This window comes from Salmo trutta, chromosome 6 (genome assembly GCF_901001165.1).
Source record: "Salmo trutta chromosome 6, fSalTru1.1, whole genome shotgun sequence".
Taxonomy (NCBI): domain Eukaryota; kingdom Metazoa; phylum Chordata; class Actinopteri; order Salmoniformes; family Salmonidae; genus Salmo; species Salmo trutta.
The window spans coordinates 2,564,429-2,580,694 of NC_042962.1; the positions used below are offsets into that span (position 1 = coordinate 2,564,429).

General features: G+C 45.5%; 1 protein-coding gene across 2 annotated transcripts in view; it reads left to right on the forward strand.

Annotated features, from left to right (window-relative positions):
* LOC115195317 (procollagen-lysine,2-oxoglutarate 5-dioxygenase 2-like) overlaps nucleotides 1–16,266 on the forward strand; it is a 118,787-nt gene that overhangs the window by 54,770 nt on the left and 47,751 nt on the right. For both annotated transcript variants that reach the window (XM_029755095.1, XM_029755094.1), the window contains exons 7-8: nucleotides 2,840–2,937; nucleotides 12,236–12,337. In XM_029755095.1, coding sequence (XP_029610955.1) covers nucleotides 2,840–2,937; nucleotides 12,236–12,337 — 200 coding nt within the window. The remainder of the gene's footprint in view (nucleotides 1–2,839; nucleotides 2,938–12,235; nucleotides 12,338–16,266) is intronic.

Below are 16,266 nucleotides of genomic sequence, written 5' to 3' on the forward strand. Positions count from 1 at the left end.
CACTACTGTCCCGTCAATGTAGATAGGGGGCTGCTCCCTCTGCTGTTTCCTGAAGTCCACGATCACCTCCTTTGTTTTGTTGACATTGAGTGTGAGGTCATTTTCCTGACACCACACTCCGATAGCCCTCACCTGCTTCCTGTAGTATGTCTCGTCGTTGTTGGTAATCAAAACTACCACTGTAGTGTCATCTGCAAACTTGATGATTGAGTTGGAGGCGTGCATGGCCACGCAGTCATGGGCAAACAGGAGTACAGGAGAGGGCTGAGAACGCACCCTTGTGGGGACCCAGTGTTGAGGATCAGCGGGGTAGAGATGTTGTTTCATACCTTCACCACCTGGGGGCGGCCCGTCAGGAAGTCCAGGACCCAGTTGCACAGGGCAGGGTCGAGACCCAGGGTCTTGAGCTTAATGATGAGCTTGGAGGGTACTATGGTGTTAAATGCTGAGCTGTAATCGATGAAAAGCATTCTTACATAGGTATTCCTCTTGTCCAGATGGGTTAGGGCAGTGTGCAGTGTGATGGCGATTGCATCGTCTGTGGACCTATTGGGTCGGTAAGCAAACTGAAGTGGGTCTAGGGTGTCAGGTAGGGTGGAGGTGATATGGTCCTTGACTAGCCTCTTGAAGCACTTCATGATGGCAGAAATGAGTGCTACAGGGCGGTAGTCATTTAGCTCAGTTACCTTAGCTTTCTTTGGAACAGGAACAATGGTGGCCCTCTTGAAGCATGTGGGAACAGCAGACTGGGATAAGGATTGATTGAATATGTCTGTAAACACACCAGCCGGCTGGTCTGCGCATGCTCTGGGCCTGCAGCCTTGCGAGAGTTAACACGCTTAAATGTTTTACTCACGTTGGCTGCAGTGAAGGAGAGCCCGCAGGTTTTGGTAGCGGGCCGTGTCAGTGGCACTGTATTGTCCTCAAAGCGAGCAAAGAAGTTGTTTAGTCTGTCTGGGAGCAAGGCATCGTCATCCGCGACGGGGCTGTTTTTTCTTTTGTAGTCCGTGATTGACTGTAGACCCTGCCACATACCTCTCATGTCTGAGCCGTTGAATTGCGAAGTAGCCTTGATAACAGCTTTGCGCATTCTTGGCATTCTCTCAACCAGCTTCACCTGGAATGCATTTCTAACAGTCTTGAAGGAGTTCCCCAATATGCTGAGAACTTGTTGGCTGCTTTTCATTCACTTTGCGGTCCAATTCATCCCAAAACATCTCAATTGGGTTGAGATCGGGTGATTGTGGAGGCCAGGTCATCTGATACAGCACTCCATCACTCTCCTTGGTCAAATAGAGCTTACACAGCCAGATTATTCAACGTAGCCACCCTTTGCCTTGATGACAGCTTTGCACACTCTTGGTATTCTCTCAGCCAGCTTAATAATGTAGTCGCCTGGAATGCATTTTAATTAACAGGTGTGCCTCGTTAAAAGGTCATTTGTGGAATGTCTTTCCTTCTTAATGCGTTTGAACCAATCATTTGTGTTGTGACAAGGTAGAGGTGATATGCAGCCCTATTTGGTAAAAGACCAAGTCCATATTACGGCAAGAACTTTTTTATTCTTCAAGGGGTCTTAAAATTCTAAATCAACCAGCTAAATGATCCTTGACCTTCTTAAAACCTCCATAGAGCTTAGTAGACAGGGCGTAGACTCTAATGAGTTTTAAAACTAATCTCAAACTGTTCTTTTCTTATATTCCACACTGACTGATTTAAAATTAAAACTATTGGGAAGTGTTCATAGCTCTTGGAATCATACTAATCTCTGAATAGCAACTTTAGCATTTTCACAACCTTCTTCACAGAGGGATTTAATTTACACTACTGAGTTCTGTATCAGCCTGTGTATTTTGCTAAAGAGCGGACAGAGCCCAGACAGAGCCCAGACAGAGCCCTGACAGAGCCCTGACAGAGCCCAGACAGAGCCCTGACAGAGCCCAGACAGAGCCCAGACAGAGCCCTGACAGAGCCCTGACAGAGCCCAGACAGAGCCCAGACAGAGCCCAGACAGAGCCCAGACAGAGCCCTGACAGAGCCCAGACAGAGCCCAGACAGAGCCCAGACAGAGCCCAGACAGAGCCCAGACAGAGCCTTGTGACAGTCAGATAAGAGAGGGCAAGGGTTGCAAAATTCTGCTAACTTTTCAAAAATGTCCAGGTTTTCCAGAAATCCTGGTTAGAAGATTTCCGTAATCAGAAGGGAATACGCAGGAAATCAAGTCTTCCAACCAGGAACCTGGGAGTTTTGGGAAAGTTACCATCATTTTGGTACCCTTGTTGGGTTTAGATAAGAGAGGCTCTGGCCCAGGACTGTTCTGAACCCTGTTCTTCTCTCTCCCTACAGTAGCCAGCATGTTGAACCCTGTTCTTCTCTCTCCCTACAGTAGCCAGCATGTTGAACCCTGTTCTTCTCTCTCCCTACAGTAGCCAGCATGTTGAACCCTGTTCTTCTCTCTCCCTACAGTAGCCATCATGTTGAACCCTGTTCTTCTCTCTCCCTACAGTAGCCAGCATGTTGAACCCTGTTCTTCTCTCTCCCTACGGTAGCCAGCATGTTGAACCCTGTTCTTCTCTCTCCCTACGGTAGCCAGCATGTTGAACCCTGTTCTTCTCTCTCCCTACGGTAGCCAGCATGTTGAACCCTGTTCTTCTCTCTCCCTACAGTAGCCAGCATGTTGAACCCTGTTCTTCTCTCTCCCTACAGTAGCCAGCATGTTGAACCCTGTTCTTCTCTCTCCCTACGGTAGCCAGCATGTTGAACCCTGTTCTTCTTTCTCCCTACAGTAGCCAGCATGTTGAACCCTGTCGTTCTTCTGTTCTCCTCTCTCCCACTGCAGACGAGGTTCTCTTGAAGTTTGGAACGAAGAGTGCCCGTGTGAGAAACACTGTGTACGACACCCTGCCAGTGGTCATCCATGGCAACGCAAACACCAAAGTGAGTAAAACAATATTAACATTTCCAACATGCCCGGAATAATCCATGGTAATAACCACTTTCCAGGTGTCTGGGTACAGATCCATGGCCGCAGTTCAGAACCAGTTACCATCTCTGTTTCTGGAGAAAACAAAAAACCAGCTTTGCTGAATCATGTCAGTGTTTCACATTTCTTCATTGTAGTTAGAATGATAACAGAGGTATTCCTCTAGATATGCTTGGAAGGCTTGCTTTCTGGTTGACTTTCTGAGCTTCCTGTCCAAATAGGCTACACATTTATAAAAACAAATGGCATAGTTTAAAACGGTGTAAATCTCCCAAGAAATTGTGAGAAATTGCAAAGGTCTTCCATTGAAACGAGCTGTGTACTAACAGAGCTCTAGAGGCAGGGATTCCGCAGAATTCTGTTTAGTGATACAGTCTGCTACATGTGAACCACAGGTATGTTTTACATCACGTCCGCAAGCACCACATCCACTGAGGTCAACATGACAACTGAGGACATTATCTCCAAGTACAAGGACGTGTTGGATGGGTTTGGATGCCTTCCTGGAGAGCTATACCTAGAAGCAGACAGTGCAGCCCCCGAGACCTGTGTAGCAGCTACCAAGACTGAATGCCTATTCCACTGAAGGAAAATATCACAAAGGCCATACATTCAATGGACAATGTAGACATTATCACGAAAGTCATCAGAACCAACACCATGGATCAGCAAAATGGTTTATCATTGAAAAACAGGATTAAATATGAATATACATGCAGCCCAGTACACTCAACAAAGCCTTACTGAGATCACACTTCCAGATGATTGTAAGATTCTAATTCAAAGATTCAACACGAAATATCCAACGCAAATGTATTCTCAGTACTCAATGACAAAGATGGGATATTAGCAAGTCAAACTTGATGAAGTGAGCAGCTATCCAACAACTTCCAGGACAGGAAGTAGTATGCAGGTATAGATGGCTGAGAATGCCATTTTGGAATCAAGCCAGCAGCTGAAGATTACCAGCACAGACAGTGGTGAAGGACTACAGGGACTAAAAATAATGAGTGTGATCTCTGGATGTGGTGACACACAGGACGAGGCGATGTCTGATCATGACCTTACAGTTCTCCTGCACGGAGCAAGATAACGTCAACCTGAAGCTGAACCAATAGAAACTCATGCTAAAGCTACCATGTGTGATATACATGGGTCATCTTCTCAACACTGAGGGCCTTCGCCTTGACCCAGAGAAAATAACAGCCGTTCAGAACACCGACCGACTTCAAGTTGAGGTTTGTGAACTATCTTGCAACATTCATGCCCCCCGCCTATCTGATGTGTGTGAGCCGCTCAGAACACTGACTACCTGAGGCGGCAGGTAGCCTAGCGGTTAGAGCGTTGGACTAGTACCCCGAAAGGTTGCAAGATCGAATCCCCGAGCTGACAAGGTAAAAATCTGTTGTTCTGCCCCTGAACAAGGCAGTTAACCCACCGTTCCTAGGCCGTCATTGAAAATAAGAATTTGTACTTAAACTGACTTGCCTAGTTTAATAAAGGTAAAATAAAGGGACATTAACTGGACATAGCTACCACAGCATGACGCAGCAGTTGAAACTATCAAAAAGTCACAACACCTAGTGCTCAAATACTACGATCTGAATGATGAACTCACATGGCAGTGTGATGCCAGTGAGGCAGGTTTGGGTGCAGCCCTTCTACAGAAAGGACAACCTGTTGCTTTTTGCCTCCAGAACATTGACTCAGCCAGAACAAAGAGATGCACAGATTGAATATCTCTCTGTTGTTTTTTCATGTGACAAGTTTGACCAGTATCTGTATGGCAGAGAGTTTATTACAATACATAGCCACAAGAAATTTGAGATTATTTTTATGAAATCCCTACTCACAGCACTCAAATGACTGCAGATAATGTTGAAAAGGCTATAAAGATACCAACTCCACGTGCAATACAAACAAGGCAAAGAACTACATCTACAGTTGTAGTGGGAAGTTTACATACAAATACATTTAAACTCAGTTTTTCATAATTCCTGACATTTAATCCTAGTAAAAATTCCCTGTTTTAGGTCAGTTAGGACCAACACTTTATTTTAAGAATGTGAAATGTCAGAATAATAGTAGAGCGAATGAATTATTTCAGCTTTTATTTCTTTCATCACATTCCCAGTGGGTCAGAAGTTTACATACACTCAATTCATATTTGGTAGCATTGCCTTTAAATTGCTTAACTTGAGTCAAACTTTTCGAGTAGGCTTCCACAAGCTTCCCATCCACATAATTTTCCTGCCTCATGATGCCATCTATTTTGTGAAGTGCACCAGTCCCTCCTGCAGCAAAGCACCCCCACAACATGATGCTACCACCCCCGTGCTTCACAGTTGGGATGGTGTTCTCGGCTTGCAAGCCTCCCCCTTTTTCCTACAAACATAACGATAGTCATTATGGCCAAACAGTTATATTTTTGTTTCATCAGACCAGAGGACATTTCTCCAAACAGTACGATCTTTGTCTCCATGTGCAGTTGCAAACCGTAGTCTGGCTTTTTTATGGCGGTTTTGGAGCAGTGGCTTCTTCCTTGCGAGCGGCCTTTCAGGTTATGTCGATATTGGACTCATTTTATTGTGGATATAGATACTTTTGTACCTGTTTCCTCAGCATCTTCACAAGGTCCTTTGCTGTTGTTCTGGTTGATTTTCACTTTTTGTACCAAAGTACGTTCATCTCTAGGAGACAGAATGCGTCTCCTTCCTGAGCGGTATGACAGCTGTGTGGTCCCATGGTGTTTATACTTGCGTTCTATTGTTTGTACAGATGAATGTGGTACCTTCAGGCATTTGGAAATTGCTCTCAAGGATGATCGAGACTTCTGGAGGTCCACAATTTTTTCTCTGAGGTCTTGGCTGATTTCTTTTGATTTAACAATGATGTCAAACAAAGAGGCACTGAGTTTGAAGGTAGGCCTTGAAATACATCCACAGGTACAGCTCCAATTGACTCAAATTATGTAAATTAGCCTATCAGAAGCTTCTAAAGCCATGACATCATTTTCTGGCACAGTCAACTTAGTGTATGTAAACTTCTGACCCACTGGAATTGTGATACCATGAATTATAAGTGAAATAATCTGTCTGTAAACAATTTTTGAAAAATTACTTATGTCAGAAAGTAGATGTCCTCCCCAACTTGCCAAAACTATAGTTTGTTAACAAGAAATTTGTGGAGTGGTTGAAAAACAAGTTTTAATGACTCCAACCTAAGTGTATGTAAACTTCCCACTTCAACTGTAGCTGACTTCCTGTCCAGAACAGCTCAATAAACAACAAAGCACAGACAAATGCAAACACCAGCCACGGTCAACGCTATGGGTCTAGTCACAACTGACCTGGAACAGGTGGATCACACCAGTGATGTCAACATCTCAACTAAGACAATGGAGTCAATCAAAGCACACTGTTGCCAGGACCCACTGTTTCGGGGCTCTGTACCACGGCTGGCCTGGAACCAAACCGGCTGTGAGTCACACACTGAAAGATTTCTGGATGTACAAAGAGTAGCTCACCACAGAAAAATGGGCTGATATTTAAAGGAAACAGGGTCTACATCCCTGACATGTTACACGCTGACTTTCTACACAAAATACACTCTGGCCACTCAGGCATAGAAGGCCAGTCTCAGAAAGGCACGTGGATGTTGTTTTCTGGCCAAAGATTATGGAGGACGTAAAGATCTTTATCAGCAAATGTGCCACCTGTAACTCCATCCAGAAGAGACAACACAAGGAAACACTCATCAAACACCAAATCCATCCAGAAGAGACACTCGTCCCCCACCAAATCCATCCAGAGGAGACAACACAAGGAGACACTCGTCCCCCATCAAATCCATGAAGAAGAGACAAGGCAAGGAGACACTCGTCCCACATCAAATCCATCCAGAGGAGACAACACAAGGAGACACTCGTCCCCCACCAAATCCATCCAGAAGAGACACTCGTCCCCCACCAAATCCATCCAGAGGAGACAACACAAGGAGACACTCGTCCCCCCATCAAATTCATTAAGAAGAGACAAGACAAGGCGACACTCGTCCCACATCAAATCCATCCAGAAAAGACAACAAAAAGAGACACTCATCCCCCCACCAAATCCATCCCCTCCCATGGTCAAAGATCAGGATGGACTTACTCACAGTCAACAGAAGCAACTACCTCATAATGGTCGATTATTACTCGGACTACTAGGAGTTCGACAAGCTGACTGACACTACATCAGACGCCATCATTGAATGTTGCAAAAAGCAGTTCAGCAGACATGGCGTTGTCCACGCTGTTGTTTCTAGTAATGGCCACCCTTTCTCCGGAATGGACTTTATAAAAATGTGCTGAATAGTTGGACTTTAAACATGTGAAGGCATCGCCGTATCAAAGCCAAAGTAATGGCAAAGCGGAATCAGTGAAAATTGCCAAAACGCTCCTAAAAAAAAGCCTGCGATGGATGGTGAAGACACATGGAAAGCAGGGTTGGAATGGAGGAATAATCCAACAAAGGGATTTAACAGTCTAGGTGTCCAGACGCGCGATCCTAACCACCATGAAAAAAACTGCTCAAACCCCAAGTGGTACAAAATGTCATTGACAGCTAAATGTCATTGACAGCAAAACACCACTATGACACACATGCCCAACATCGTCCAAGGACAAGCAGTAAGGGTTCTTTTCAACCACAACAACTCAGCCAGTACTTGGACTCTGGACATATTCACTGATCAACTCAGTGACCGGTCGTATGAAGTACTAGTGAACGGTAAAAAAAAAAAAAAAAGAATACAGCAGAAACAGAAAAGACATTCGTCCAGTGACTGAACAACTCAGGATCACCCCCCCTGAATGACCACCAAACAAACACGGATGAGGATGACTGAGGATCATGGAATGAACTCGCCAACCCAGCAGGTGGTGAACAACAGACTGCTGATATGGCAGCAGCTCCACTGCCTGAAAATCTAACTCTGAGACACACTGTCACGGCTGTCGTAGGAAAGAGCGGACCAAAGTGCAGCGTGTGTGTCGTACCACATTTTATTTTCACTGTGTAACTATGCAATACATACAAATAAACTAAAGAACGAAGAAAAAAAAAACAGCAAACCGTGACGCAGAGTAGAAACATACACTTACTCAAAAACAATCTCCCACAAACCCAGGTGGGAAAAACACCTACTTAAGAATGATCTCCAATTAGAGACAACGAGGACCAGCTGCCTCTAATTGGAGATCATCCCAAACAAAACCCAACATAGAAATACAAAACTAGAACATAACAACGTAGAAAAACTAAACTAGAAAAAAACCCTGTCACGCCCTGACCTACTCTACAATAGAAAATAACAGCTTTCTATGGTCAGGACGTGACACACACCAGAACCAGGGCAAATATCGCAGTGCCTGTGAGATACTCCAGATACTTTGTTGTTTAATCTAAAAGATTATATATTTTTTGTATTTTGTATTTTTTCTGTAAGAGGGAATGAGGGTAGTCTGCGTATTGACTTTAAAGTTGATGCTTATTTAAGATACTTGAATAAGAACACAGTTATATGTTTTTATTACTAGTGTAATGTTTTCACTGGCAAGGGTTTAACCCCAGTTCTCCTGTTTATGAGTCGAGGAGGAGTTATCTTAATTTGTTGGGTAAAGGAAGGTGTTAAGAGATGTCGCCAAGCCAATAGATGGTGCTGCTGTTAACGTGTCAATCAGCCTGTGTGTGATACTATATATATATAGTACTAGTGAGCCAAGTTAGGCATGACTTACTATGCACTGAATGGAGTGCATGCTACAGAGTGATGCTGAAGTAAAGACATTCCAGTCAACATTACATTGCTCTTGAATAGAGTAAACACCATACTAAAAGTATGTGAGGGGGGACGTTATGGGGTTTTTCAGAATCTGGGTGGAGGGAACTTCTCTGGAATCCAGCTGGTCATTATGTAGAGGAGTAAAATCCGGCCAACATTTGGTAACACTCCCTCCTCCTTACTCCCTGACGGCCTTTCCCTCTCACTCCCTCCTCCATACTTCCCTCTCTCACCATATCACTATACCTCCCCCCTCCCTCGATCTCTACCAACCCCCTCCATCGATCCCTACTAACCCCTCCCTCGATCCCTACCAACCCCCTCCCTCGATCCCTACTAACCCCTCCCTCGATCCCTACTAACCCCTCCCTCGATCCCTACCATCCCCCTCCCTCGATCCCTACCAACCCCCTCCCTCGATCCCTACCAACCCCTCCCTCGATCCCTACCATCCCCCTCCCTCGATCCCTACCAAACCCCTCCCTCGATCCCTACTAACCCCTCCCTCGATCCCTACTAACCCCTCCCTCAATCCCTACTAACCCCTCCCTCGATCCCTACTAACCCCTCCCTCGATCCCTACTAACCCCTCCCTCGATCCCTACCAATCCCCTCCCTCGATCCCTACTAACCCCTCCCTCGATCCCTACTAAACCCTCCCTCGATCCCTACTAACCCCTCCCTCGATCCCTACTAATCCCCTCCCTCGATCCCTACTAACCCCTCCCTCGATCCCTACTAACCCCTCCCTCGATCCCTACTAACCCCTCCCTCGATCCCTACTAACCCCTCCCTCGATCCCTACCCTACCCCTCCCTCGATCCCTACCAACGCCTCCCTCAATACCTACCACCCCCTCCCTCGATCCCTACTAACCCCTCCATCGATCCCTACTAACCCCCTCCCTCGATCCCTACCAACCCCCTCGCTCGATCCCTACTAACCCCTCCCTCGATCCCTACCAACCCCCCCCCTTGATCCCTACAAACCCCCTCCCTCGATCCCTACTAAACCCTCCCTCGATCCCTAATAACCCCTCCCTCGATCCCTACCCTACCCCTCCCTCGATCCCTACCAACGCCTCCCTCGATCCCTACCACCCCCTCCCTCGATCCCTACTAACCCCTCCATCGATCCCTACTAACCCCCTCCCTCGATCCCTACCAACCCCCTCGCTCGATCCCTACTAACCCCTCCCTCGATCCCTACCAACCCCCCCCCCTCGATCCCTACCAACCCCTCCCTCGATCCCTACCAACCCCCCCCCTCGATCCCTACCAACCCCCTCCCTCGATCCCTACTAACCCCTCCCTCGATACCTACCAACCCCCTCGCTAGATCCCTACCAACCCCCCCCTCGATCCCTACCAACCCCCTCCCTCGATCCCTACTAACCCCTCCCTCGATACCTACCAACCCCCTCGCTAGATCCCTACTAACCCCCTCCCTAGGTCCCTCCATTCCTCTCCCTCGATCCCTACTAACCCCTCCCTAGATCCCTCCATCCCCCTCCCTCGATCCCTACCTCCCCTCCTCCCTCGATCCCTACCTCCCCCCTCCCTCTAGCCCTACTAACCCCTCCCTCGATCCCTACCTCCCCCCTCCATCAATCCCTACCAACCCCCTCCCTCGAGCCCTACTAACCCCTCCCTAGATCCCTCCATCCCCCTCCCTCTAGCCCTACTAACCCCTCCCTAGATCCCTCCATTCCTCTCCCTCTCCCAGCCCCTACACTTCTCTCTCCATCCCTCCCCCATAGCAGTTCCATAGCTCTGAGGTCAGTGAGTTCTGGTGAGATTTCTGGTAGATACATTCTCTTGGGAGGCTTTTCTATCCCTCTGGCCTTTCTTCACAGCTTTCCATCTCTCTCTGCCCCATCACTCTTCTCTGGTGTCCATCACACGTCATCAAACTCACCCACCACAATGTTGAGTCATTCTCCTCAACAACAGCCTTCTACCATCTGCTGCATTCATTCCTAAAGTGTTCCCAAATGGCTCCTATTCCCAAAGGGCCCTGGTTAAAGTAGTGTACTATATAGGGAATAGGGTGACATAGGGCCCTGGTCTAAAATAGTGCACTATATAGGGAATAGGCACTATATAGGGAATAGGCACTATATAGGGAATAGGGTGCCATAGGGCTCTGGTCTAAAATAGTGCACTATATAGGGAATAGGCACTACATTGGGAATAGGGTGCCATTGACCTGTTCCACAGCTCATCTGTAATCGCCTGTCAGGTATACAGCAGGATTACATCTCTTAATCTGGGATTACATCTCTTAATCTGGGATTACATCTCTTAATCTGGGATTCCAGGATTACATCTCTTAATCTGGGATTACATCTCTTAATCTGGGATTAAATCTCTCAATCTGGGATTACCACAACAATTTAACTGGACTACCTTTGAATAAAGTCTAGGTTAGTTGCATCTAGAAGACATCTGTAGTGTGGTTGTTGTCGTCAGACAAAATGAAGTGGATAATCCCTAGCTTCCAGTAATCACAACCACAAACACACACAACATACACAGAGTTAACCTCCAACAGCTCTGTCATGTATTAGTTGCCAGAGAATCAGTTGTTGTTTAGCCAAGACAAGAATCCAAACACTACTGTTGTTAAAATGCTTCGAGTGTGTGTGTGTGTGTGTGTATGTGCGTTTTCATGTGCGTAAGTGTGTGTGTGTAAGTGTGTGTGTGTGTGCGTGTGCGTAAGTGTGTGTGTGTGCGTAAGTGTGTGTGTGTGCGTAAGTGTGTGCGTGTGTGTGTGTGTGTGTGTGTGTGTGTGTGTGTGTGTGTGTGTGTGTGTGTGTGTGTGTGCGTAAGTGTGTGTGTGCTATGGGGATATCATTGGTTGGATCACATATATTTTTGTTCTGGATGAATTACTATTTGTCCAACCTGCTGTCCATTTCTGTCTCAGGTCACATTGACACTAGTAAGTAGGGGAACGCACTTCTCTGAAGTGAATTAAACTAGAATGACTTGTTGCAGCTAAATTCTGGGAAACGACTTCAGACTGGACAATTACAGTCCATTTAGTCAGTGTAGATTTGACAGAGGAAATGTTTATGGTGCTCTGGCCTTTAATCATCTGCTCTGAACTGTCAGTGACCTCTCAGTCCAGACGGACCATCTCACTAGTGTGAGTCCTACATTACCCCCCCCCCCCCCCCACACAGGGCTATGGTGAAGAGCAGTGCTATCTAGAGGATAGGTTGCCATTTGGAACGCAGTCCTACTAACCTGCTCTGAATTACCACATGGACCAAACGCCAGCACGGAATATACTTCTCATGGGATTAAATCATCTTCTATTTCTAATTATAGAATGTTTTTGTAAAGGATAATTAAACTTTAAAATAACGATGAAGTTTCTTTGTTCATTCATGTGATGATTTACTTTTTTATTTTCTTCTTCCAGATGTATTTGAACTATCTAGGAAACTACATCCCCAATGCCTGGAATTATGAGAGAGGCTGTGGCGTCTGTGACCACAACATGGTGGATTTGTCTCAGCTCAAAGTGAGTGAATCCTGAGAACCTGAGATTTCCTCCTCTCCTCTCCTCTCCTCTCCTCTCCTCTCCTCTCCTCTCCTCTCCTCTCCTCTCCTCGCCTCTCCTCTCCTCCTTCCCCTACACTCTCCTCCTACCCCTCCTCCTCTCTCCTCTTCTCTCCTCCTCCCTTCCTCCTCCACTGTCCTCTCTCCTCCTCCCCCTCTCTCTTCTCCCTCCTCCTCCCCCTCCTCCTCTCTCCTCCCACTCGTCCTCTCTCTTTCTCCTCTCTCCTCCCCCTCCTCCTTCTCTTCTCTCTTTTCCTCCTCTGCTCCTCCTTTTCCTCTCTCCTCTACCTCCTCTCTCCTCCTCCAACTCCTCCTCCTCCTCCTCTCTCCTCCTCTTTTCTCCACTCTCCTTCTCCTCTCCTCCTACTCCTCCTCTCTCCTCCTCTTTTCTCCACTCTCCTCCTTCTCCAACTCCTCTACCTCCTCCTCCTCTCTCCTCCTCCTCTCTCCTTCTCCAACTCCTCCTCCTCTCTCCTCCTCTCTCCTCCTCTTTTCTCCACTCTCCTCTCTCCTCCCCCTTCTCCTCTCCTCCGCCTCCTCATCATCTCTCCTCTCCTCCTCCTCACTCCTTCTCCAACTCCTCTACCTCCTCCTCCTCTCTCCTCCTCCTCTCTCCTTCTCCAACTCCTCCTCCTCTCTCCTCCTCCTCTCTCCTTCTCCAACTCCTCTACCTCCTCCTCCTCTCTCCTCCTCCTCACTCCTTCTCCAACTCCTCTCTCCTCCTCCTCTCTCCTTCTCCAACTCCTCTACCTCCTCCTCTCCTCTCCTCCTCCTCTCTCCTTCTCCAACTCCTCCTCCTCTCTCCTCCTCCTCTCTCCTTCTCCAACTCCTCTACCTCCTCCTCCTCTCTCCTCCTCCTCACTCCTTCTCCAACTCCTCTCTCCTCCTCCTCTCTCCTTCTCCAACTCCTCTACCTCCTCCTCTCCTCTCCTCTCTCCTCCCCCTTCTCCTCTCCTCCGCCTCCTCATCATCTCTCCTCTCCTCCTCCTCACTCCTTCTCCAACTCCTCTCTCCTCCTCTACAATTAAGTGTGGGGGGAGTACATATTGAGGAAGTGGCAGCTAGACAGCTGCTAATCATGGTCATCTCAAAAAACTCTTCTATGTAAAAAAACTGCATGCATGATCAGAAGGATAGCTAAATATTTACCAGGAAAGATTCTTAAGCAAACAACTCAAGCATTAATTGGGAGTCTGGTGAACTACTGTCCTGTGGTCTGGGGGGAAATGCCTCAGCATGTGACATTAGGAGGCTGCAGATTGCACAGAACAAAGCAGCAAGGATTGTTTTAAGGTGGAGATATGGTTCTACTGTTGTAGTCATGCTCAATGCTCTTGGTTGGTCATCAATCAATAAGATCATTGAAAAAAAACTGCTTGTTTTATTTCATGATAAACACCATTTAAAATGGCCAAACTCTGTTCACAACAGTATTCAGTTGGTAAGAGACAGACATTCAGTCAGTTCTAGGAATAGATTGTCCACCATTTACAGTTAAAAGTCAGAAGTTTACATACACCTTAGCAAAATACATTTAAATTCAGTTTTTCACCAATCCTAACATTTAATCATAGTAAAAATTCCCTGTCTTAGGTCAGTTAGGATCACCACTTTATTTTACGAATGTGAAATGTCTGAATAATAGTAGAGAGAATGATTTATTTCAGCTTTTATTTCTTTCATCACATTACCAGTGGGTCAGAAGTTTACATACACTCAATTTGATTTTCCCATGATGTCAAGCAAAAAGGCACTGAGTTTGAAGGTAGGCCTTGAAATATATCCACAGGTACACCTCCAATTAACTCAAATGGTGTCAATTAGCCTATCAGAAGCTTCTAAAGCCATGACATCATTTTCTGGAATTTTCCAAGCTGTTTAAAGTCACAGTCAACTTAGTGTATGTAAACTTCTGACCCACTGGAATTGTGATACAGTGAATTATAAGTGAAATAATCTGTCTGTAAACAATTGTTGGAAAAATTACTCGTGTCATGCACAAAGTAGATGTCCTAACCGACTTGCCAAAACTAGTTTGTTAATAAGATGTTTGTGGAGTGCTTGAAATACAAGTTTTAATGACTCCAACCTAAGTGTATGTGAACTTCCGACTTCAACTGTATGGGTTATCCAGACAGAAATGAGAAATAGTCAAAATAACATTTAGATTTACAGCAATGAAGATATTGAATCATTTATCTGAGCAAAACAGAAACGTTTCAATATATAAATTCAAACAATACTTTAAAACCATTTAAATATAATACATAGGAAAGTTGTGCAGGACAATGGTAGATGAAGAATCAATCTATCTTTATAGACTGTTAGAGTATTTATCTGGTGTATTATGTCTGTTTGACTGTGTTATATGTGATCGTATTATATACATTGTACTTTACTGTTTGTTTTCTTGGAAGATTAGTCCAAATGAGGACTAAAAGAAATCGAAATAAAATAAAATATCCTCCTCCTCCTCCTCCTCTCTCCTCCTCTCTCTCTTCCTCCAACTCCCCCTCCTCCTACTACTGAAGAAATTACTAGAAACTAATAGTTTCCCCTTTTATCTGTGGATGAAATAACGTAGTGGACGACACACTATTTTGTGTGACTCAAAATGGGTCAAAATTCTACAAAGATCCAGAAAAAGGACCTTGTGCATTTCAGGTAAAAAAAATAAAATAAAAATAAAACAATGTTTATATCCCAGGACAAATTAGCTAGCAAACAAGCAAGCTAGCTAGCTAAATGTCCATGAATGTTTCATGTGTTTCAACCTGTCCTCAAATGTAATATAGTTGGTTCAGAGTTGGTTTTGCTATTTCAACCTGCATGTCTAGATCGTGTCTGGATCGCGTCTGGATCACGTCTGGATCACGTCTGGATCATGTCTGGATCATGTCTGGTGTGGATGTACAAAATATCAACATGCGTTTGCCCGGTCTACGCTGCATGTGACCCTCCCAGTCCAATAATACCAGGCCATGTGCCCTGTGTCCCTGTCCCTTACTAAAAGAGCACTCTAGGTAGAGGAAGCAGAGAACTGCTGTGGTAGAGGAAATGGCTTTTGGGTTTTCATTGAGCTTCACTTAAAGGGGTGTCACTGTCAACCAGCCAACTTTTTAGTGGCTTGCTCAGTAAGGCTTGTATCCAGCCGGGGTAAATTACTGCGGTCAGCAGAATTGTTTTTCACAAAGTTCAGCCAAGGCAGGCAATGTCTGAACAGACATATCAGTGGCAGGAGTAAGAACTGTCTCTATAGACATACTTTTTACATACACTTAGGTTGGAGTCATTAAAACTCGTTTTTCAAGCACTCCACAAATTTCTTGTTAACAAACTATAGATTTGGCAAGTCGGTTAGGACATCCACTTTGTGCATGACACAAGTCATTTTTCCAAAAATTGTTTAAAGACAGATTATTTCACTTATAATTCACTGTATCACAATTCCAGTGGGTCAGATGTTTACATACACTAAGTTGACTGTGCCTTTAAACAGCTTGGAAAATTCCAGAAAATTATGCCATGGCTTTAGAAGCTTCTGATAGGCTAATTGACATAATTTGAGTCAATTGAAGGTATACCTGTGGATGTATTTCAAGGCCTACCTTCAAACTCAGTGCCTCTTTCCTTGACATCATGGAAAAATCTAAAGAAATCAAGTCTGGTTCTTCATTGGGAGCAATTTCAAAACGCCTGAAGGTACCACGTTCATCTGTACAAACAATAGTACACAAGTATAAACACCATGGGACCAAGCAGCCATCATACCTCTCAGGAAGGAGACGCGTTCTGTCTCCTAGAGATGAATGTACTTTGGTGCGAAAAGTGCAAATCAATCCCAGAACAACAGCAAAGGACCTTGTGAAGATGCTGGAGGAAACAGGTACA